Source organism: Salarias fasciatus, chromosome 13 (genome assembly GCF_902148845.1).
Source record: "Salarias fasciatus chromosome 13, fSalaFa1.1, whole genome shotgun sequence".
NCBI lineage: Eukaryota > Metazoa > Chordata > Actinopteri > Blenniiformes > Blenniidae > Salarias > Salarias fasciatus.
In genome coordinates this window covers 21,622,077-21,647,155 of record NC_043757.1, presented here as the reverse complement: position 1 = coordinate 21,647,155, position 25,079 = coordinate 21,622,077, and the positions used below count along the sequence as shown (strand labels likewise).

At 39.2% G+C, this 25,079-nt stretch overlaps 1 protein-coding gene across 1 annotated transcript; it reads right to left on the bottom strand.

Annotated features, from left to right (window-relative positions):
• Positions 1-137: 137 nt before the first annotated feature.
• LOC115398865 (protein FAM13A-like) lies at positions 138-24,932 on the bottom strand. Its single transcript, XM_030105856.1, has 20 exons — positions 24,711-24,932; positions 23,688-23,889; positions 23,349-23,558; positions 22,379-22,559; positions 19,809-19,983; positions 18,627-18,748; positions 8,414-8,635; positions 8,174-8,282; positions 7,886-7,971; positions 6,909-6,972; positions 4,983-5,190; positions 3,889-4,132; positions 3,524-3,656; positions 3,304-3,385; positions 2,595-2,827; positions 2,398-2,481; positions 2,177-2,278; positions 1,746-1,954; positions 1,545-1,646; positions 138-1,076 (listed from the first exon to the last, which is right to left on the bottom strand). Exons 1-20 carry the CDS (start codon positions 24,738-24,740, stop codon positions 950-952), a joined length of 2,925 nt encoding a protein of 974 aa, XP_029961716.1. The 5' UTR covers positions 24,741-24,932; the 3' UTR covers positions 138-949.
• Between the last annotated feature and the right edge of the window lie 147 nt (positions 24,933-25,079).

The following is a 25,079-nucleotide window of genomic DNA, read 5'->3' as shown; positions in this document are numbered from 1 at the left end:
ATGAGTCTGAAAGGTGTCAGTACCTCTACCATAGCAACCTTTTCTGCAACATCCACTCCCATTTTGTTGTAGTCAGTGGGAAGAAAGAACCTTAAACTGTGTTTAGCAGAATAAATGTGAAAAAATATTTATTTTTATTGATACATTCATATATATATATATAGATATATATAGATAGCTATATAAAAAACTATATAAACCAGAAGTGCACAATGTCAAAAGCTCTGAACATTGTCAACAACGGCATTTAGGGGGGATTATACTTCACACAGGCAAAAAGGAGGGTGAACACAAATCCAACAGCAGTTAGAAGTTGCACTATCATGCCTGCGTTCACCAAACATTTACTTATATTCCCAGGCGAACATGTAAATCGAATGGTCACAATTTAGATCAACTATGAAATCCTTGATGCATATCATAGCACAATGTAGGACTAAAATACAGACTTGCACAAACACTGCAGGATTGTCTCACTGATTGCATTTTAGCTTAACCATTTTTTTTTTTTTTTTTTTTTTGCGAAGATAGCATTTTTTAAAAAAAATATACATATGATGCAGTTTTCACATCAAATATGGAGATAGTTTTCCAAACAGCAGTATTTTGGAAAGGAAAAGCGAGCAAAAAAAAAAAAAAAAAAGTGCCATAATTACACACGAAGTATTCTTAAAATGAATCGAACAGGGTGTTAAAGCGCATTCATCCCTGATATAAATTTGTGCTAAATAACACACACACTTGCTACATCAAGTTTTCAGTAGGATGAGTCATGAATGGTTAGGATGCAGTAATTCAGCCTTCTCCACTCAGACTGTCATTGACGTCCATCCACTCTCTTCTTGTAAAGTGCATCTACTTTAACGAGCATGGCATGAAACAAGACCCTTTTTTTTTCCAGATAGGATCAAGTCCTGTTAAGTTGAAAGGAAGTTCCACTGTGAGCAGCTCAACTTGTCTTGGTTGAGTCGTGTTGTTTACTGAGCAGGGCCTCGAGCAGACGGAGCTTCGCTTTGAGGCTCTTGTACTGGCAGTACTCCTCCGCCATTGGTCCCCGGTCCTCCTTCTGACAAGCCCTGTTAATGCAACGAGGAGAAAAAGATGCAAACTTTAGGCAAGACTTTTGTTTTCTTGTTGTAGTTTTCCGAACAACCTGCAGCAGCTTCAATAACTGGTTGATAGTCCCTATGTTGCCTTACTCAGATAGCTTTGTACAGTGTGTATTGTAGACAAAAACGAAACTGTATTTACTTTGGAGGACTAACATGTACAGAACAAAGGATGTGTACAGTTCAGAGCAAACGTCTTATCTCTTCGTCTCTTTCCTGAGCTCTCTGTGCTGGATTAACGTTTCATGAGTGTGCATTACACTGTCGTACCATTGCGATGGGATTTCTTTTGTGGATGTTTTTTCTTTGTTTTTCACAAGGCATTGTTGAAAACCAAATGTTCCAAGTTTATTAAAAGAGAAAATAAAATTGTAAAGCCGGATGCTTTGGGTTGTGCGCTGTGTGTTTGTGTGGTTTTGTGTGGGTCACTGTTACCGGCCAGTCTGTGTCTGGAAATGAGCCTCAAACTCCCGCAGCGCCTGGTGAAGTCTCCGCTTCTCTGATCGAACCGTCCTGAGGTGATCCAGTAATTCTGATCTGCACAAACAGTTCCTTTAAATTTAACTGTCTGACGCCATTTACAATAGATGCACTAAGAACTATTTTTAGCTTCATGCTGAAAACCACGAACCGTACCTGGAAGCCTCGTGTAGCGTTGCCATGGTGATAATCTGAGGCTGAAGACTCCTCACCTCTTCTAGCGGAGACACCAGAGGCGTTTCAGACATTTCGAGGCTGGACAGACTTTGCGATTCCTCTGAGGAAACACACGGAGGAATTTTTAACCGAAGAGGCTGCTGCTGCTGCTGTCTGGGGCGTTCATCATCAGAGCCGTCCTCTTCCTCCTGTGCAGACACATCAATAAGCAGAGGAATCACAAGGCTGTCGTATCAAATTCAAACCTGAAACAGAAGAGGGTAGAGATATTTCCGAACCTTTCCATTTCAGTTTTAGCAAAGCCCATCAAAGCAGGAATTATTTTACTGATGCAACTCTTGTATGCAGCCACTGGAGGGCAGAGTGATCCTCCACTCTGTTAAACAACTCTTCCATGAACATGTACTCACAATAGTTGTGATGACAGCTGTGGTTGCTGAAGAAAGCAGCTGCTTGAGGAGACGATAGCGATCGTAGAAGGGTTTCATCAAAGTTCGCTCCTGTCTCGTGCTCTGAATGAGAGCACAGAGACAAACACAAACACGAGCTCACTTAACTATGAGAAGACAACACTGATAGAAACTCATTTTCAGAGGACAGAAAAACAAAACGGGATGGAAGCTTCTCTCACCGGCCGCCCATGCAAACTCTCAAAGTAAAGCAAACACTTCTGCAAGTTGGTTTTCTCCATGCTCATCTGGAAATGGGACATCTCCTGTACAGACAAGCAAAGTTCGTCGGTATAAGAAAGTGATTTTAGACACCGTTGTTTTGCTTGTTTTCATCCAATATGAACAATAACTGCAGTGTTTGTGCTTGAGAACAAACCTTGATGCTGTCAGGCAGCCCCAGCTCTCTCCTCCGCTCCTTTATCCTGTTAGTTATAGTGTTGGCTGTGTCCTCCACATTTGGTTTGGCGTTGCTGTTGCTGTTGTTGTTAAGCTGCTGCAGCTCGGTTTCTGTCAGGACTGCCTCCCGCTGGTCTACAATGGTCCTGCATGATCCAGCAGAGGTGCTGAGACGCTTCTGACCCCATTCTTCTGACTGTCTCAGTTTCATTTCTAGAAAATAGACGAAAGCATTTCAGAAATACTTTCTTCAGCATTGCATTTGAGCATAGTTTCAGGTACTTACATTTTAGTTTTCTATTTATATTTAATTATGTTTTAATTTACTGTAGTTTCCCCCCACCCATACATTTTGAACAATACGTCAGAATTTATCTTGTAGCACCGTGAAGGAGGCTCAACCTCACATTGATTTAATTCACTTTAAAAGTAGAATCAAACAGGTTGATCTCGTGCTTCAATTGTGTATCATTAAAAAGCAGCAGTGGTAGTGATGCTCTCTGATGCTTGTTTTTATCCTATCAATTGTACACCTTCACATACAAATCTCCTGCAAGTACGTTTAAAGAAAAAAAGAATGACGCACAACAGCTCTGAGAAAAGTAACATTGATTGAAGAAGAATGTATTTTTCTTCCTTCCGCTGCAGTCATTGATCCGTGTGAGTGTGTGCGTGGTTATAGAACTGACCTTTCAGCTGCTTGCGGCTCTTGAGGAGCTCCTTCATCAGTCTGGCCACTTCTGGATGCGCTGTCTTGTCATTATGGGCCGGCTGCAGAGAGGAAACCGATGTCAATAACAGAGCAGGGGGGCTTTATCTGTATCCATGACCTGGAATAAGCGTCGCCTTTGGGCAGTTCTGCCTCCAGTAGAGGGAGCAATTTGTCTGAGTCTGATTTGCTCTCGTCACCTTATAGTGCTTCTCCTGTTCAAAACGCTCCTCGAAACGTCTGATCCTCTTCCTCAACATGTGGATGTGTCTGTGGAGCATTGAGATGGACACAGAGCCTTCGTCTGGCTCAGAAAGGACACCAAAGCGAGCCCTGGAGACAGAAAGCGTGCGTGTCAGCTTGGCGTTTCACACATACGCCGGCCTGTCACCTGAAATGATTCATTCCTCTGTCGATGCAACATCATCACACTAACACCTCCTCAGATAACAAACACTTTCTTCAAACTACTCGCCATTTGTTGCCTACGAATGTGACAAAAACATCAAATCCGTGACAATTCCATGTATGAGTCACCTCAATAGTGATGAAACTGCGGCCTTACATGCGGATGTGCTGCGAGCACGGCGGGGACGGCGCTGCGTCGGGGTCCAGGTTGTAGCGCTGGCTGTGGGTGAGGCTGGGACAGCGAGGAGACGGAATGGGACAGTCAGCCGTCATAAAACGCGAGAGAAGCGGGCTGGCGTTGGGCCCCGGTGGGCTCGGCAGGGTGTCCTCTCCAGACAATCCATCACAGTACGCAGAGAGGACAGGACTGCAGTCGGATAGAGGTGGAGACGACATTTGTACTGAAAGACAGAGAGACAAAAAGCAAAAATTAACGATAATGTTAGATTATATTTGCAGAAATAAACATGTTATGTTAATAGCTGTCTTAAGTTACAACCATTACAGATAAAAAAAATAAGAATAAAAAATCCAGTTTAGTTATTATATTGTGACAACAATATTTTCAAAGACAGAACATGTTCATCCTATTTGGGGCTTCTTTTAAAAACATTTTTTCAAATGTGACGTACAATATCATTTGAACACTTTTATACTTCCCACAAGTTTTCATTACATAGTAAGATTTTTATTTTTTTCATGTAGGATCAACTTTAAAAAGTAAAAAAATCAAAAATCAAAATGAAAAACAGATCCAGAAATAAGCTTCAGCAACATTTAAATATTGAAAATGGCAAACGCCTCAAAATACTTCAGTAAGTGCCATATAAAGGCTTAATAATGGATAATAGGGTTGTAAATTAGCCCTTGTGGGACTAATAAAGGCATAATTCACGAATGAATGAGAAGTGGAAGAGAGGAAAAGCTTAAAAGGTGTAAAAGTCAACTTGTTTATTCATATAAAATGCTAATATTCAGCCAAAACAAGATCTCTGTTAATAACAGCATCATTTTTTAAGACTTACAAAAACATATATAATAAATGATATATCTTTAAATAGACGTGACAACACTAAAACCAGCAGCCGTGAGGAGATGCGAGAAACGCAGGTTCATACCTCGGCGAGCTGCTACACATCTCATCAAGAAAAGACACACCCAGCTCGGGAAATACTGTGACTTTTACATCGCTGTTCCCAAACAATGTTTATGACTGTGAGTTCAGAGACACGGTATCCAGTAGTATCTTACCAGGCTGCGGGGAGTCGGCTGTGCGCTGACCCTGAGCAGGTGGTGATGGCGGCGACTGGAGGAGCAGCTTGTGGCTCAAACACAGGCTCTGTGTTTCAGCAGTCAGAGGCTGTTGCAGAGCCGGGAGGCTACCTTGAGCTTGGGGGTCCGCTGGAGCTGGCGGTGGTCCCGAGTCGGCTTCTAGGGCTTGTAGCTTGAGGGAGGGGCTCTGGAAACAGAAGCAGAACATGGCCTCAGGGTTGCCGAAGTGAGTTGTCGAGAAGTGCTGCAGCTTGAATCGTTGAAGAATCTTCAGTGTTTTATATGCTCCTTGGGAATTTCAAGTCCATCGTGGCAGAGAGTTGAAGGATTAAAATGAGCAGTTGGGTCGTCTTTCTAAGAAATCCAAAATTCAAAAAGCAGCTCACAAGTCTGATCAGGATGCTTAGCAGCCGACTTTCCTGTGTCGTGGCTCCTCTCTCATCTCTGGTCAGCCAGCAAGCAATGACCTACACAGGAATCCTTCATCCGGTCAGTGAGTCAGACCCCCGATGTTCACCTCAATCCAGTGTGGGATCTCTTTAAGGTGCACGCTCCACTCCCAATACCAGCGTCATTCGAGTCTCACAGTAGTGAGAGTGACTACAGAGGGAATCCATAAATCCACATGGCTTTTCCTTCGACCGGTGTTTCCGACTCTTCTGTCTCTGAACTGCCTCCACATGGGTTATTCATCATGCGTGGAGAAGGGGAGGGTGCGCGGGAATACCGCTCGTGTGGTTGCGTGTGGTGTGGGTGCGTGCGCACGAGAAAAGAGAGGTACTGTATATAGCGAGGCGTTTCCACGGCAACGTTGTCAGACTGAGGCAAGGAGCCGATTTGATGGTGCTGTGGGGAGTCACGCTGCTGTGTGCCTCGCTGAGCTGAGGGTGTGTGTGTGTGTGTGTGTGTGTGTGTGTGTGTGTCTGTGCGTGTGCGTATGTGTGCGTGTGCGTGCGTGTCTATGTGGGTGGTTTTGATGCTCTGGCACAATCCATCATCATCATCATCATCATCATCATCAGTATCAGAATCAGATCAAGGCTTGGCTTTTTTTTCCCCACACCCTCCTTGGCTGTTCATTCATAAAAAAAACAAAAAAAAAAAAACAGCTTTGTGCGTCACAAGGAGGAGGTGGAAGGATGGGGGGGAGTGCAGAGTGGAGCTATTATTACTGAAGCGAGACACCCACAGGCGGGCAAACTCACACCTCCAAATACACATGCAGGTGTGCACAATCACCGGCGGTATCAGGCATTGTGGCGCCGCAGGCGCCGTTCATTTGTGTATCTAAAAAGAGCCGGGAGGAAGGAGAGCGTACGTCACAGCTGTCGCCGCTGCCTCTGCAATCAGGAGAACTACGACACCCTCCTCCTTCTACTCTTCTTTTTCCTCTGAAGACATAGATGGCATAACCACTGATTCAATCTCATTTACAGTGAGACACTGTGACACACAGCAATGTGGGCACAGAAAATGTAGTTTATGATGACACATATGGAGAGATCATCACATCCTCGTCTTTTACGTATATTTCATCATTTTGGCTTCATCGGGTAAACTCCAGTTGAAAAGTCTGTCTGGCTGCTGTTTCTCTTTTAAAATGGCAGAAAGATCAAGGTAAAACTTTCTTCCTGACCTAAAAATCTGAGATGAACTCACAAAACTTTTAGGCTCTCTTTCTCTCTGTCCACGCTGGGTCTCTAAGTGCATTAGAGCATTACGTTTTGTTGGCCTGCAGGCCCGAGGCTTACTTTTCTCTTTGGTGTCTTTAGAGCACTTTGGTCAACATTTGTTATTTTTAAATGAGCACTAAAAATAAATTCACTTCACCGATGCTCAGACTGGGTCATAACAGAATACCTGCAGGGCCATGAAGGAGCAGAATTTAAATGGGAGCCAGTTTACCTTCGAGTCCGACTCTTTGGTTTTGTCATTTGCCTTGTCTCTGTACTCTCTGAAGCATGGTGCACTGGAAAACAAAATCACAGATATAATTTGAAAATATGCAGTACAATCCTTTGAAAAGAATTAATCTAAATCATATCAAATATTTATGAAGCAGTTTTTTCTTAATCTACACGTGGCATTACCACAGTAATGAGGCCATGATTTCTCTGTTATAATCAATCCTGAAACAGATCTGCTTACACACACACACACACACACACACACACACACACACACACACACACACACACACACACACACACACACACACACACACACACACACACACCAGATCGTGCTGTAGCTCTGTGGCCAGGACTCATCTGGCACCGTCATTAGGGTTAGGCCTTACTCATGTCTGACATTAATGAGGCATGAGAGAGATAACTTGTCCTCTTGCTCTGTGGACGGAGTGCAAACAACAAGTCTGCATGCTACCGCGCCCGGTCAGTCTCATCTAGCGGGTTGGTCCGCTCCACGTGAGGCCCCGTGGCAAGTCAGTGTTATTTGGACTGGAATCATATCAAAAGCGCGACTGTGAGCAGCACACTGCTCCCATAACCTACTTTTCCACTTGACTGTGAGGCACAGAGATGAAATGAGCTAAGTGGAATAAAACACAAGCGTAGGGAGACAAAAACAACCAGAGCGGGAAATTAGAGGGAATTCACGCTGACCTTCATGAAGTACAATACTACAAATATGCTTCCTTTCACATCACTACTGCTGTTAAGTTTTTACTGTTTTAATCCCAAAACCTCAAACTGTTGACTATGTTGATTTTGAATTTTTACATACTTCATTGTCATGTCATTTGAATGCTATCCAACAAACAATATAAACTAGGAGCTAAAAATAAAAATAAAAAGCAGAAGAAACATCAGTGGAACAACAGTTGATCATCTATTGTCCTAAAGAAGTGTCTTTCTTCTCACCTTCTTGTGCGCTCGCTCTGTGTTCGGATTTGGCTTTCTTCATTTGCTTTATAGCAGTCTGAGGTATGCACTGGATCAGTCGAAGCCTGAAAAACCATTTAGCACATGTCATACAACCTTCAAAACACTCCATCCCTCCATCCATCCATCTGTCCATCCATCCATATAAAGCTATGGAATTTGTGGATTGAATGCATTGAAAACATGAGTCAGACAAAATAAAACAAAATGTTAAAACCAAGAAGACAACAGCTAAGATCAATGGCACAGTGGTACAATGGTGCACACCGTGGAAAAGTAATCTGTGATGGACAAGAATGGTGTCTCTCTGTCGTTTTCCAAGTCTCTTTCTTCGTTGTTTCTCTTTTTTGGTGTGGAACTGAGTTGTAAGTATGTCCTGTTGATAAAAAAAAAAGTATTAAATGATGCACAATTCCAAAATGTACTTTTTGAAAAAAATAAAGAAGAAATTATTTTAATTTTCCAATAATCTCGCAGCAGTATGACACACATATTACTAATGTTTACCCTTGGGTGGTACAATCCATCTGCAGCGGCTCCCTCTGGACACTCTGAGATAATGTGCTCGGCAAATGTTGCTCTGGCCCCGGGTCAGCGGGGCAAAAGAGCACACAGCCGGTCTCCAAGGTTTCACCGCTTTCCTCCAGAGCCCTCTGGTCTGAAATCAGCCTGTGAATGTCAGCGCTGACGTCAGAGCTGGTTTCACAAGCCTGCACCGGTGTGTCAGGGCTATGGAGAGATGGAGAGAAGGGGGAGGATGATAGGGAAAACACTAGTTTTAAAAGAGGAAAACAACACATGATCATTAAAATAAAGAGACGGTGGTCAAAGGAGGCACTTTTAGAGGAAATAATTGTGCTAAACTGCCACTACAAATGTCAGGTTTGAGGATTAAATCAAAACAAAATCACAATCTCAGCTGTGAGTGCTTTACAACCTCAATTTTGAACATTTCTGTATGAAGCCTTTATCCATCGCCCATCAGTCTTCTCTACCGCTTGGTGCAGTTTATAGCCACAGGGCAGTGGAGCTCACAGCTGATTGTGGATGAGGGCAGGATGCAGGTCACCAGTCCATCACAGTGCAAACAAGCAGAGACACATAAATATACTCCCTCACATTCACATCTGCAGGCCATTTTGAAGTCCCGAATTAGCCTCAAATACATATTTAGGGGCTGTTTGGATGACAGAGCAGCCCCAGACTCAGGGATGAAATCAATCTCTATAAGCACTATAAGGCCCTATGTGAGGTTTTTGCCGTTTTATAGATACTTTGAAATGTATCTGGAGCATTTCGATAAGCTACTCAAGATGTAAAATACATCAATGCATCACTCATGCACTGCATGGTAATTGTAAATGAGTGAATACTCAAATACACACTGATCCATATTCAAGCTGATGTAGAAGTTCTACACTGTGGCATGCTTCATAAAACTCTTTAGAAGAAACAATCCCAACTCATTAGTAAACTAAAGATGTTTTGGCTTGAATGGTTCCTTCAAAAACAACAGAGTGGATTATAAATAAATACAAAAACAGGCAAAAAGCACATGTCACGAATTGTAATACTTAAATGGTTTCTCTGCCAATACAGTTCTTCGTTGGTAGATACAACCATACTATTAATATCTTTTAAGCACTGATGATCCTCAAAGTAGCCGCATCTTTCGTTTGGGTCTAAATCAAGCTTTGCTGTAGCTCACTCACTTGTGGAGGGCTGGAGCTCCATGGCTGTTGTCACTGATGCTGAAGCAGATGAGGCAAGAAAACATCCTTTGCAAAAAATCCTGAATTTGCAGCAGCCTGTCGTACAGATTTCACGTGATGGACAGCAGCTTGCTGCTTTAAAGCAATGGCGGCAACTGAAGGCACGTAGCGAAGGGAGCGCGGACGATGAGGACGTAATGGTCGCGAGTGACACCCGCAGGCAGAGAGCTGACCCACCCACTTCCATTACCCATGACCACACGCTTGCTTACAAGAGTGCACACAGACAGGCAAAATATGAATTCATGGAGACAAGCGGTTGGTCATATTTAGGGTTAATCCAGCTCTGGCGCTGCATTATGGATGGAAGTAGGCCAAAGAACTCAAGACAAGCGAGAAACTGACCAAAAAAACAAAAATAACAAGATTAATATATTTGTTCATGATTCATTATTGCTTAATTCCTGAAAAAACTGTGACTTTGGAGGAAAGATGATTCATTTAGCAATAATGTGATTCTTGGCCTTGATATTCTAATCTGACCTAAAAAAGGAGTATTTCAGGAACACATGATTTCACTGGCATGCATGGCCATCTACTGGAATATATTGTTGATTTTAAATTTTTTTTTATTTTGGAATCAAAGCTGTAAATGGTGAGACGTAGAAAACAAACTTTTTGAAATTTAAATCCTTTGTACCTATAATTAGACTAGAATCAACAATGTAGATCACAAACATAAAGAGTCAAGAAAGAACAGACTGCAAATGCTGGTCATGTTTGGAGGAAGCTCAGCGTCTGAGTGACAGTCAGTCTGAGACATGCAGGAGTTACAAAAAAAAAAAAAAAAAAAACAATAAAAAAATGAACTGTTTCATAATGAAGTTATGACCAAATTGTTTCTCCATGAGGATTTTGTGCAGTTGGAGAAAATATGGCGGTATTCTGACCCCCTCACATTTCAACATTGACCACATAGTGTATTTGAAGAATCTAACCTTGCACTGATATAGAGGACGAGCTGTGTACCATTGATTTCAGACAATGCGTCGAGAAGGCAACAAACTTATTAAAATGCTGCAGCGCCTCAATTCTCACAGAACAGATGAGAGTGGGAAGCTGCTGGTGAAAGATGATTGATAATTGTTTGCTCTTTGTGAGCTAAAAACAAATAAACAGTGGGGAAAATATGACGCTGGCTCAGCACGTCTTCTTATTGGAGGTTGTGTCTGACAGATTTTTCAGCTTAAAATTCTTTAATATGTGGGTGGAACATTCCCACGGGTCCGTGCTGTATGCAATGCACCTGAGATGACGCAGCTGCGTGGGATTCCTAATTTTTATTTATTGTGTGAATGCTGAAGGCATTCACACCTTTGTTTTCCTGTTTCTTTATTATTATTCTTCTGTATTCTTCCGCCGTTTTTTGACGCTTAACTCCTCTTACAGTTTTTGTCCGATTTGAACCATTCATATATCAAAATGTTCAGCTTTTTAAGGACATTCCTGCTATGTTCTAGCTTTTTAAAACCTTTTAAACTTTTTGAAATATTTCAACTTTTGTGCAACTTTTTGCCCCATGTTAACGGATGGAGATTTTTTCAAAATTTGAAACCCTTCAACTCCTTCAAATCTTAACCGATTTTAACCATTCAACTTTTAAAATATTCAACTTTTTAAACCCTTTCTTAAACCTTTTTAAACTTTTTAAACCTTTTTAAACTTTTTGAAATATTTCAACTTTTTAAAATTATTTTTAACATTGAAGTGGATGGAAAACCCCTTCATCTGACCTCTCAACTCCTTCAACTTTGAACCCTTAAAACTTTGTCATACTTTCACATTGACATGTCATTTTACTTTTAAAACGTAGGCATTTTTGTCCTCTATTCAGGTATGTAATATCATTGCAAGATCTTTTACCAAATTTAAACTGCGAGCCTTCAAGTACGGAGAGAATTTCAGCCGTTTTTGGAGTTTACAATGGGTGTGTATTGGAAAAGCTAGAGTGGGAGATTCGAATTTAGAGTGCGGGAGGCTCTGAATTTTAACCAAAAAAAAAATTATTTTCTCGTCCGTACGGCCACATTTCTGGCTCAATCTGCACAATAACCCCTCAAAACGTAGGAATTTCTCTTGTGACCCGTACAATTGAGTCACTTTGTCTCTATCTCAAACGGTTCTCTCTCCAGAGGCATTTGTTTGAGGAGAGTGCAAAATTTTCTCCCATCCGCTCCAATGCATTTTCGAGACGCCTGAATCCAAAACTTCACTCGTGTTCGCACAATTGGTATGGCTGAATGGATGATCCTACAGACATGATTCCTGCACCATTAAATTCATGAAAGGCTTCTGAATCTGACTGTGTGAAAATCTTTTGCAATTTCACCTCTTGGTCCCAGAGAAATGCCATTTCTTCAACCATGCGCACTCCATTAAAAAGTGCTGATTCACTGTCATGGCTGCTGTGCAGCTGGTCTCCATTGCAACAGACACACTTGTTGTGCTGCTGCTGCTTGATGAGTCTGGATTTTTCCATTAAGACTGGAGCTCTATTGATCCTCTGTTACTCTGACACTGACTCTACTGCTTCTTCTACCTTTTTCAGCTGTTTTAAGTTTTTGCAGTGTTTTCAACCATTTTCAAACTTTTTCAACTTGTTGCAGTGTTTTCAACCTTTTTCAACTTTTTTCAACCCTTTTCAACTTTTTGCAGTGTTTTCAAAAATGTTTCAACCTTTTCAACTTTTTTTAACCTTTTTCATTTTTTTGCAGTGTTTTCAAACTTTTCCAACATTTTTCAACTTTTTGCAGTGTTTTCAAAGTTTTTCAAACTTTTTCAACGTTTTTCAACCCTTTTCAACTTTTTGCAGTGTTTTCAAACTTTTTCAACCTTTTCAACTTTTTTTTAAATCTTTTTCAACTTTTTGCAGTGTTTTCAAAGTTTTTCAAAGTTTTTCAACTTTTTTCAACTTTTTCAACTTTTTGCAGTGTTTTCAACATTTTTCAACCTCATTCAACAGTTTTCAACTTTTTGCAGTGTTTTCTACCTTTTTCAACATTTTTCAACCTTTTTCAACTTTTTTCAACCCTTTTCAACTTTTTGCAGTGTTTTCAAACTTTTTCAACATTTTCAAATTTTTTTTGCAGTGTTTTCAACCTTTTTCATCATTTTTCAACTTTTTGCAGTGTTTTCAACCTTTTTCAACATTTTTCAACTTTTTGCAGTGTTTTCAACCTTTTTCAAAATTTTTCAACTTTTTGCAGTGTTTTCAAACTTTTTCAAACTTTTTCAACTTTTTTCAACTTTTTGCAGTCTTTCTAACTTTTTCAACCTTTTTGCAGTGTTTTCAAACTTTTTCAATCTTTTTCTACTTTTTGCAGTGTTTTCAACCTTTTTCAACATTTTCAATTTTTTTTGCAGTGTTTTCAACCTTTTTTAAACTTTTTCAACTTTTTGCAGTGTTCTCAACCTTTTTCAACATTTTTCAACATTTTGCAGTGTTTTCAACCTTTTTCAACATTTTTCGACTTTTTGCAGTGTTTTCAACCTTTTTCAACTTTTTGCCGTGTTTTTCTACCTTTTTCAACCTTTTTCAACTTTATTTCAGGGTTTTTCACCTTTTCTCATTCAGTTTTTCTGCATTACAGTTTAACATTTTCAGCTCAGCATTCACACTTGCAGTTTCTTCAGGAACTGCAAATTTTTTCTAGTTGTGTGAATGCTGAAGGCATTCACACCTTTATTTTCCTGTTTCTCTTTAATATTATTATTCTGACTTCTTCCGCCGTTTTTTGACACTTAACTCCTCTTACAGTTTTTGTCCGATTTGAACCATTCACGTATCAAAATGTTCAGCTTTTAAAGGACATTCCTGCTATGTTCTAGCTTTTTAAAACCTTTTAAACTTTTTGAAATATTTCAACTTTTGTGCAACTTTTTGCCCCATGTTAACGGATGGAGATTTTTTCAAACTTTGAAACCCTTCAACTCCTTCAAATCTTAACCGATTTTAACCATTCAACTTTTAAAATATTCAACTTTTTAAACCCTTTCTTAAACCTTTTTAAACTTTTTCAACTTTGTTCAACTTTTTGAAATATTTCAACTTTTTAAAATTATTTTTAACATTGAAGTGGATGGAAAACCCCTTCAACTGACCTTTCAACTCCTTCAACTTTGAACCCTTAAAACTTTGTCATACTTTCACATAGAAAAGTCATTTGACTTTTAAAACGTAGGCATTTTTGTCCTCTATTCAGGTATGTAATATCATTGCAAGATCTTCTACCAAATTTAAACTGTGAGCCTGCAAGTACGGAGAGAATTTCAGCCGTTTTTGGAGTTTACAATGGGTGTGTATTGGAAAAGCCAGAGTGGGAGAGTGGCAGTTAGAGTGCGGGAGGCTCTGAATTTAAACCAAAAAAAAAATTCTTTTCTCGTCCGTACGGCCACATTTCTGGCTCAATCTGCACAATAACCCCTCAAAATGTAGGAATTTTTCTTGTGACCCGTAAAATTGAGTCACTTTGTCTCTATCTCAAACGGTTCTCTCTCCAGAGGCATTTGTTTGAGGAGAGTGCAGAATTTTCTCCCATCCGCTCCAATGCATTTTTGAGACGCCTGAATCCAAAACTTCACTCGTGTTCGCACAATCGGTATGGCTGAATGGATGATCCTACAGACATGATTCCTGCACCATTAAATTCATGAAAGGCTTCTGAATCTGACTGTGTGAAAATCTTTTTCAATTTCACATCTCGGTCCCCGAGAAATGACATTTCTTCAACCATGCGCACTCCATTAAAAAGTGCTGATTCACTGTCATGGCTGCTGTGCAGCTGGTCTCCATAGCAACAGACACACCTGTTGTGCTGCTGCTGCTTGATTAGTCTGGATTTCTCCATTAAGCCTGGAGCTCTATTGATCCTCTGTTACTGACACTGACTCTACTGCTCCTTCTCCCTCGATCAACTGTTTTAAGTTTTTGCAGTGTTTTCAACCTTTTTTTTAACCTTTTTCAACTTTTTGCAGTGTTTTGAACCTTTTTCAACCGTTTTCAACTTTTTTAAACCCTTTTCAACTTTTTGCAGTGTTTTGAACCTTTTTCAAACTTTTTCAACTTTTTGCAGTGTATTGAACCTTTTTCAAACTTTTTCAACTTTTTGCAGTGTTTTCAACCTTTTTCAACTTTTTTCAACTTTTTGCAGTGTTTTCAAACTTTTTCAACCTTTTTCAACTTTTTTCGACCCTTTTCAACTTTTTGCAGTGTTTTCAACCTTTTTCAACTTTTTTCAAACTTTTTCAACTTTTTGCAGTGTTTTCAACCTTTTTCAACCTTTTTCAACTTTTTTCGACCCTTTTCAACTTTTTACAGTGTTTTCAACATTTTTCAACCTTTTTCAACTTTTTGCAGTGTTTTCAAACTTTTTCAAAATTTTTTAACATTTTTCACCTTTTTTCAACCTTTTTCAACTTTTTGCAGTGTTTTCAACCTTTTTCAAACTTTTTCAACCTTTTTCAACTTTTTTCACCCCTTTTCAACTTTTTGCAGTGTTTTCAACCTTTTTCAACATTTTCAAGTTTTTTTTCAGTGTTTTCAACTTTTTTTAAACTTTTTCAACTTTCTGCAGTGTTTTCGACCTTTTTCAACATTTTTCAACTTTTTGCAGTGTTTTCAACCTTTTGCAAACTTTTTCAACTTTTTTCAACCCTTTTCAAGTTTTTGCAGTGTTTTGAACCTTTTTCAACATTTTTCAACTTTTTGCAGTGTTTTCAACCTTTTTCAAGTGTTTGCAGTGTTTTTCAACCTTTTTCAACCATTTTCAACTTTATTTCAGGGTTTTTCACCTTTTCTTATTCAATTTTTCTGCATTACAGTTTAACATTTTCAGCTCAGCATTCACACTTGCAGTTTCTTCAGGAACTGCAAATTTTTTCTAGTATTATTATTCTGACTTCTTCCGCCGTTTTTTGACGCTTAACTCCTCTTACAGTTTTTGTCCGATTTCAACCATTCGAGTATCAAAATGTGCAGCTTTTTAGGGACATTCCTGCTATGTTCTAGCTTTTTAAAACCTTTTAAACTTTTTGAAATATTTCAACTTTTGTGCAACTTTTTGCCCCATGTTAACGGATGGAGAAATTTTAAAACTTTATAACCCTTTAACTCCTTCAAATCTTAACCGATTTTAACCATTCAACTTTTAAACTATTCAACTTTTTAAACCCTTTCTTAAACCTTTTTAAACTTTTTAAACTTTTTTCAACTTTTTGAAATATTTCAACTTTTTAAAATTATTTTTAACATTGAAGTGGATGGGAAAACCCTTCAACTGACCTTTCAACTCCTTCAACTTTGAACCCTTAAAACTTTGTCATACTTTGACGCAGAGATGTCATTTAACCTTTAAAACGTAGGCATTTTTGTCCTCTATTCAGGTATGTAATATCATTTCAAGATCTTTCACCAAATTTAAACTGTGAGCCTTTAAGTATGGAGAGAATTTCAGCCGTTTTTGAAGTTTATAATGGGTGTGTATTGGAAAAGCTAGAGTGGGAGAAAGGAATTTAGAGTGCGGGAGGCTCTGAATTTTAACCAAAAAAAAAATTCTTTTCTCATCCGTACGGCCACATTTCTGGCTCAATCTGCACAATAACCCCACAAAACGTAGGAATTTTTCTTGTGACTCGTCAAATTGAGTCACTTTGTCTCTATCTCAAACGGTTCTCTCTCCAGAGGCATTTGTTTGAGGAGAGTGCAGAATTTTCTCCCATCCGCTCCAATGCATTTTGGAGACGCCTGAATCCAAAACTTCACTCGTGTTCGCACAATCGCCGTGGCTGAATGGATGATCCTACAGACATGATTCCTGCACCATCAAATTCATGAAAGGCTTCTGAATCTGACTGTGTGAAAATCTTTTTCAATTTCGCCTTTCGGTCCCCGAGAAATGCCATTTCTTCAACCATGCGCTCTCCATTAAAAAGTGCTGATTCACTGTCATGGCTGCTGTGCAGCTGGTCTCCATAGCAACAGACACACCTGTTGTGCTGCTGCTGCTTGATGAGTCTGGATTTTTCCATTAAGACTGGAGCTCTATTGATCCTCTGTTACTCTGACACTGACTCCACTGCTCCTTCTACCTCTATCAACTTTTTTAAGTTTTTGCAGTGTTTTTAACCTTTTTCAAACTTTTTCAACTTTTTGCAGTGTTTTCAACCTTTTTCAAACTTTTTCAACTTTTTGCAGTGTTTTCAACCTTTTTCAACTTTTTTCAACCCTTTTCAACTTTTTGCAGTGTTTTCAAAAATTTTCAACCTTTTCAACTTTTTGTAAACCCTTTTCAACTTTTTGCAGTGTTTTCAACCTTTTTCAACATTTTTAAACTTTTTGCAGTGTTTTCAACCTTTTTCAAACTTTTTCAACTTTTTTCAAACTTTTTCAACTTTTTTCAAACTTTTTCAACTTGTTGCAGTGTTTTCAAACTTTTTCAAACTTTTTCAACCTTTTTCAACTTTTTTTTATCCTTTTGCAGTGTTTTCAACCTTTCTCAACCTTTTTCAACTTTTTGGAGTGTTTTCAACCTTTTTCAACTTTTTGCAGCGTTTTCAACTTTTTTCAAACTTTTTCAACTTTTTGCAGTGTTTTCAAACTTTTTCAACCTTTTTCAACTTTTTGCAGTGTTTTCAAACTTTTTCAACTTTTTGCAGTGTTTTTAACCGTTTTCAACATTTTTCAACTTTTTGCAGTGTTTTCAACCTTTTTCAAACTTTTTCAACTTTTTGCAGTGTTTTCAACCTTTTTCAAACTTTTTCAACTTTTTGCAGTGTTTTTAAACTTTTTCAACTTTTTGTAGTGTTTTGAACCTTTTTCAACAATTTTCAACTTTTTGCAGTGTTTTCAACCTTTTTCAACTTTTTGCAGTGTTTTTCTACCTTTTTCAACTTTATTTCAGGGTTTTTCACCTTTTCTTATTCAGTTTTTCTGCATTACAGTTTAGCATTTTCAGCTCAGCATTCACACTTGCAGTTTCTTCAGGAACTGCAAATTTTTCTAGTTAAAATACAATTTTCACTGACTAATCTTATCGACAAAATGAATATAATGCAATGTAGTTTGGAGTCTGTGAAGTAAAGGCATGTGGCGGGTTAGCCACTGAGCACTGATGTGCTTCCAACTGCCCGCTGTATCAGGAGGGCAAAGACACATCTATACAAAAAATGCAGATTTCAAACCAAGACAGCTTGCAAGAGAAAATAGTAAAATAGTCAAACTCACAGTCAGGAAATTTAGACAGAGCAGCAATATCAGTATCCAGAGAAAGCCCACAAGGAGAAGATGCAAACTGCACCTTAAAGTAACCTAAATCAAATAATTTTTAACAACTTTCCCTACTGAATAGGTGTGGATTAGTGTAAAAAGATAATAACAGCTGAAGCTGAGTGAAACTTGAAGACGCTATTATTCCACACTGGTGAGCGTTTCTTTCTTTTCTTGAAGCTTTACCGAGGACTCAATGATATCATTAAAGAAATGTTCCAGTGTTAAAAGGGGTCAAAAACTAAGATGTTGCATAAATAAAACTATGTGATAACGTTTAGCAACTTTGAAAATCAGCCTTGATTTCTTCAGAATGACGTTTCAGCATAAACTTCACCAGTGACACAACCATCAACCTGACAACTCACTAAATGATGCAGACTGGAGTGAAATGCCACTGAAAGGTCAGCTCGTCATTACTCGCCCTGGGTAACATATTTAAAGGGGAGAGTTCGGTGACAGTTTCGAGGTGTTTTAAGACAGCAAAGCACAGCCAGACAGGCAGCTGTGTGGTCAACAGGCAGGCAGAGTCTCTTATAGTGACAATCACTCAGGACTTCAGACAATCTCACTCATTTATACACACAGAATTCAGAATTCATGCATGACATTTATTCTCAAACGGATCCAACATCGTCTCATTCCGCCTTTGGTGCAGTTTCACAACTTTCGGTGATGACAGTACCTGTTGATTGCAGGCTGAATCTGTGTTGCTTGTTCGAAGGTGTTAACTGCTGTCGCTGAGGCAGCCAGTTCCTCCGGCCGGCCCACGCCGCTGCGCTCCGGCCGACAGCTGCTGGGTTCGACCTGCCAACAACAAAGGCAAGTGAGGACAAGCGAAATAAATAACAACAACAAGGCATTACACAAAAATAACTTCAACGGCACACAGTACATTCAGGAACAATCTGGAAAAACTCCTGCCACGCCGCATTGATGCAGTAAATAATGCAAAAGGAGGCCCAAGTACTGAGTGCAAAGAAATGAACATACTTTTAAGAAGCCCGACATTTATGTTGACAACATCCTTTCTTACTGATCTCTTATAAAATCTAATTTTCTGAGATATTTTGAGGAACAATCGTCCAAATTTCAAGAAAGAAAGGCTTAAAATATTCATTCTATGTGTAATGAATCTGTATAATATTTGGGTTTCACATTCTGAAATGAGTGACAAAAGATGTAGAACTTTTTCACGATATTCTGATTGTTTTTAAGATGTATTATTCAAGAAGTCGACTGACGGAAAAATGTTCCTCCAGATTCATAATTAGAATCTAACTGTAGACTCATGAAAAACAATCATTGCTGTAACAATAACACAGATGTTTTCCTTGCTCACTAATCACATGATGTTTTATATAATGTCTTTGCGATACAGCTTCCATGCATCCATCTTCTATACCACTTTATCCAACTCAGGGTCTGAAGTGATAGACTTGATCCCAGCTCCACACACTAATATACAACTGCTTTATTTTTTTTTTTTTAATTTCTGGCTTTCATTCACCTGCTTAAACAGTTTTATATTCATGTTTAGTGTACCAATAAATGCAGACACACAGTTTTTTTTTGTGTGTGTGGCAACATTCTTTTGAAATCCCCATTATTTGGTGTTTGATTGGAAATTTAAAATACAATTCAAAACTTGAGTTGCTGAAAACAAACATTCATAAATAATGTTAGTATTTAAAGGATTGCCTTCTTTTGCTGCAAACTAAAGATGTTTCTTGGTGTTCTGATGCTGCCTAAAGTATAATCTCAAAGCGTTAAACAAACAATGAGGGCTTGAATTTGCATCAGTTGCTGCAAAATTACGACGGTGAAGAAGCATTAAAATGTTGGGCCAAGAGATAATGCTTTTTACCTCAAAATGTGAAAGAGAGGAGAGAGAGGGAGGTGGGGGCGAAGAGGAGGCGAGTGATCCATCCACTGAGTTCTCTGTCTGGACAGGCAGCAGAGCAATGTGGTTCCTCAGAAGATGCAGCAACAGGGCGTTACACACACTCTGCTCCTCCAGCATCTTGGGTCCTGTTGGTACGCTGTGTGAAGAGCAGGGAGAGGGACAACACAATGTCAGAAACATCACATATGCCCAAACCATACAGGAGAAGGGCTCCACCTAGTGGACGGAGGCCAACAGAGCTGTAAACTGACATGACCTGACCACACAGGAAAATGTGGTTCCTGCTGGCAATGATCAACAACTGTACAGGAAACACCTGCAAAGGCCTTCTCAACATCAACAACCTCTCCTCTGAATATCAGAGATGAAGCTATGCCAGGCTTCTTATTTACATATGAGAGGCAGGTGATTAGCACCTCACCAAAATAGAAGGCCTTCACGTGTTTGCATGTGAGCTGCGATGTGTTTGCAATATGCCTAGCTGTCACAGACATCACCCAAGCCGATCTTTTTCAGGTCTCATCCAGTGCATACGTGGTGGCTGAAGGTTAATGCAGCACACGCCCAGCTGAGAGAATGTGAGAAATGTGAGTATTAATAGACACATGTTTACAAGGGAGAGCCGGTCAGTTGGGAGTGATGGGACACAAGCAGTCTGTCACATGAATTATATAACAGATGCATAGGAAGGGAACGGGCTGTTTAAAAAGCGGTCTGGGTGACAAATATGTATGAATAACAGGGGCAAATTCTGGTGGAGAGGCTGTCACACATGGTGCATGACAACAACGTGCGCTACAATGTCTGTCGAGACAAGACGTCAAAATAAACTGGTGGAGATAAGATGAGGAGCAGTGAGTCCGGCAATAAGCAACAAAAGCTAAAACTAAAATTAAAAAGAGGTACATAATTCCACCTCAAAGTGCTACAGAGAATAGAAGGTACATCATCGAAAAAATCTGGGGGTCAAACAGTTTCTAAGTATTCTGTTTTATCCTTTAAGTTTATCAAGAAGAAATTTATAAAACATATAAGTATTTATGCGGAAACTACCAAGTATTTTTAAAAACTTTTCAGGAATGAAGTGCTCTGACATACATGACATTATTAGTGAAAGATACTTAAAAATTACGGTAAGAAAAAACAATTTAAGTGAAATTTTTTTAAATCACATTAAAATGTCATTTTAATTCAACTTATGACCGGATATCTCACAATTAGTCAGTTTCACAAAACCATAATGGAGACAAAATAAAGCTATAGAACAGCCCAACTACAATACTTCTGATCTACAAAGCTCTGGCTGGTTTAGTCCCAAAATACATCTCAGATCACGAGTCATCCAGACATCTGGATCAAAGGTGCTTTCTGTTCCCAGACAAAAAAACAAACATGCAGAGTCTGCTTTTAGTTTGCAGACACCAAATATTTGGAACAAACTTCCTAAGAACTGCAGGGCGGCTAAAACTCTGAGTTCTTTTAAAAGCAAGGTACAGAGCTTTCTTTCTGAGGCTGCCTAAAGCAAGTATTTATTTCATGTTGCACTTTTCACTTTAAATTGCCTCTATGTTTTCTATTTTATTGTATTGTATTGTTTTTTTTTATATTTAACTTTAATTACTTTTCTCATTGCTAATTGCAAAAGTATATGAAGCTCTTTGAATTATATTGGAATATCTGGTAAATAAGTAAGATGAGGCAGCTTTATTTGTTAAGAACATTTCAACAACAGTGTAAAAGAATAAAACTAGGACAAGATAGGTCTTTTTTTTTAATTCTCTATCAATCTCAGTAGCCATGACTGATATCTTAGACTAATACAAAAAACAGTAAGATCTGTCTGTGGGTGGGTTGTCCTGACACGTTTTATTATAATTACTACGTAGATACCTTTTAGCACCATTTATCTCACTTTAATCCTCCTTCTAACATTTGTTGGTTCCTCTATTTCTGTTCAAATTCTCCTGGAACAAGAAGCAGAAACAACAAACCAATTTCCAATTCTATGAAGCTACCATAACTCCAAACCATTTCCATTTCCAGACACCTGCTGCCAAATAACAAGTAATGTCTCATCCTTCAGCTGCAATGATGTGATGCTTCCTTCCAAAAGCACAGAACGTGATGGCGTGAGTTGTACCACATTCCACTGACGTGCCGTTAATTTTCAGGGAAATCATCAGCGACACAGACGAGGCGGGGATTGAGGGATCGGACAGCAGTTCAAAGGCTGCTGACTAAGAATAAGTCCTTTCAACACTGACAGAAACTTACTCTTCTCCCTGAGGACTCGGGTTTGTTTATAGTGATGACTGAGCTCCGTAAACAGGAAGGGAGAAACACCCGGTAAAATGCCGATGACTTCTGTTAGAACTGTCTGAATTTCTGTGTGCCATGCTCTAGCCACCATCCACACCCATTTCCTTCTTCTCAAAAAAAAAAAAAAAGACACGGAATAACACTTGAAAGGTTGATTATGAATGAAAGGCGTAAGAGAAGATTTCAATGTGGGATTAAAAACAGTGACTTACTGGAAGATGCAGGGCCCAAAGATAGTGGCCAGGTTTTCCACAGGCATATGGTTTGACTGACTGTGAGCAGCCACTCTGGACAAAAAGCAGATGAGGTAGGACAAAACAGTGATGTTGATATCGGGGAAGTGGCAAAGGTTTTCTCTCAGACTCTGATTCATCTCCGCCACATCCGCAGATCCTGAAAATTAGGACACAGAAAAACCACAAAAGTCATTTTTTATGAAATTTCAATTCATTTTTCTGCATCTTTGAAGATATAACCTGATATATCACAATTAGATGATTTTATAAAATGATGAAAGAGACTTCACGTTTATCAGTCTTGACATTTAAAGATATTGAAAGGAAGACACCACATGTTTAAATTAAAACTTCACCATAACTAAGTTAAATATTAAATCCAAAGTCTACTAAGACATAGGTTTCAAACAGTAAGAAGCCACGATATTTCAGTGAGTGAATTATTGTTTTTCTGGATAAAGTGCATGACACGATACATCAGAATACTCTCGGTTTGATCACCATTTGCTTGCACTGATTTAATCATGCACTGTACACTTGGCCATGATTTTCACTGTTCTTGAAGGCAGGTATGTTGTTTCAAGCTTTTCGGAAAACTTGCCACAGTCAATTTGTGGATTTAAAGCTGTCTCAGCTGATTGTGCCTCTTTGCATAATCCCAGACTGACTGTTAAGATCCAGAGTCTTCGGGGTTTACACCATCTGTTGGAAGATTGCTTGTTCTTTGTCCAGCCATGTGTCAGAATGAATTGAGCCTAATAGAGTCATGTGAAGGAAAACCATGTAAGCTCAAGAGTTTTCAGCATCTTTGCACAACACTATTTGTAATCAATATCTTTGAGACATCTTAATTTTTCTTTTATGTTCCTTCATTTTCTTACAAATCTATACTGAGAAGGAGAATTAAATCAGTTTATCCCAAGACGCCAAGTAATCTTCCAAGTACCTGTCAGACTCAGAACAAGCTGTTTCCTCTGGGGTTCGGGAACTATGGGGACAGGCAGCTCCCGTAGGAAGAGTTTGAGGAGTGAGGCCACTGTGGGAACATCTCCCTCAAGCTCCAGGTCAACCCGCTCTCCGTGGTCCCACCGCTGCCTCAGCTGCCTGGTTCGTGCAACAGACCCACACAGGCGAAACAGACCTCTATGGTGCAACCCTATGACAAAGGAACACATTCGGTCTGTACATATGCACATGGTGTACACAGCTGCACTGTGAGGGTGAAAAACAAACATGGTTTCATAGAAAAGGTGTAAAATAAGAAGAGAGATTATGCCTCATTTACCATTCCTATCCAGGAACTCCACCATGTCCTTCAGTACGATGGGTATTCCGCGGACCATCTGTCCGTGCATTTGCAGTGTTTCCAAAGCAACACCAAACACACACCTGGGCGTCAGTTCAGGCTCTGAAACCAGCGTGGGAATAACGGGCTCTGGGCTGACCTTAGCGCTGGACCTTAGGACTCTCACTGAAGTTGCATCACTCTGCATGTAATCACAAATAAATATCTTTTGAACATTTTTTTTTTTAATAAAAGTTATTTTTTTTAAACCATTTGATATTTTATTATTTGATCTTATATTTCAAAAATAATATACTTCAACCTTATGTATGATAGTGAAGTAGAACACAATACAACAGCTTTATTGTCATTATATGACACATGTAATAAAATTACAGGTACTGCTCTCTTTGTGCATCAATATAAAGTGTAAAAAAGTTGACTTGTCCACAAAAGACAAATTATGAGGCGACATGAAACAGGATTGCATGTGTTGGAGATTAAAACACTACAAGAGACAATATGTGTTCCAGAGTGCTAGTGGAAGCCTTCCCTATTCATTACTAATTCTACCATACTTGATTTTAACACTGTATCTCAACTAAGCATTATTACCACGTTAAATTGTTAATTTTAATATTACATTAAAAAAAGTAAAATACACAGCAATGAATATACTATGGGCTGTTGATCCCTATATTTATTTATTTATTTATTTAGGAGTTGAGGAAATTTACCTTGAACTGCAGTGACCACAAAATGTCATCAAATTAGCTGCAGTTGATCATCTCTTGAAACAAGCACTCTCAATATATTAAGCGGATACTTAAATACTAAGTTAATTGAGACATGAGTTAACAGAGGCAGCTCACTTTTCTACTCACTAAACAGTCTGCCATTCCTCTTTACAGGAAGTAATGCAGTTCCACATAAAGTGCATTTAGTTTGGTAACCATTTACAAAGCAGCAAACAGATGTTTATACTGCCAGTGGATAGTGAACATTATTTTTTTCTGAACTTACACAGAGTGACAGTGAAGCGCTGGCTCCCATCTTTATCTCAGCTCAGCGGACCGGAGGACAGCTCTCCATTTTTGAACAGCAGACATACTTTCCTCTCCTCGACATGATGCTCCGCGCTCCCAAAGTGTCCGAAAGTTTGACTCGCACGAGTTAGTGGCGGCCATCGCCCTCACATTCCAGCGGTGGGCCTATATTCGTGTTACAAACCACGACTTAGTTTACTTCTCCTCCCTTACGGTAGCGCCCGGAAAATTGTTTATGTTGCCAGTCACGTGACCACTGTTACTATGACGACCAGTGACGGTTGCTAGGAAATGAAGGAGCGTCAGGAGGACCACTCAATAATAATAATAATAATAATAATAATAA

What these genes read in the sequence shown, in the direction of transcription:
- LOC115398865 (XM_030105856.1), bottom strand. Translation starts at nt 24,740, where the DNA reads ATGGGAGCCAGCGCTTCACTGTCACTCTGT. An exon ending in CCAAAGAGTCGGACTCGAAG is followed by an intron (nt 5,191 to 6,908) that starts GTAAACTGGCTC and finishes TTCTGTTTCCAG; the next exon opens with AGCCCCTCCCTCAAGCTACA. An exon ending in ACGCTACACGAGGCTTCCAG is followed by an intron (nt 1,647 to 1,745) that starts GTACGGTTCGTG and finishes CTGTTTGTGCAG; the next exon opens with ATCAGAATTACTGGATCACC.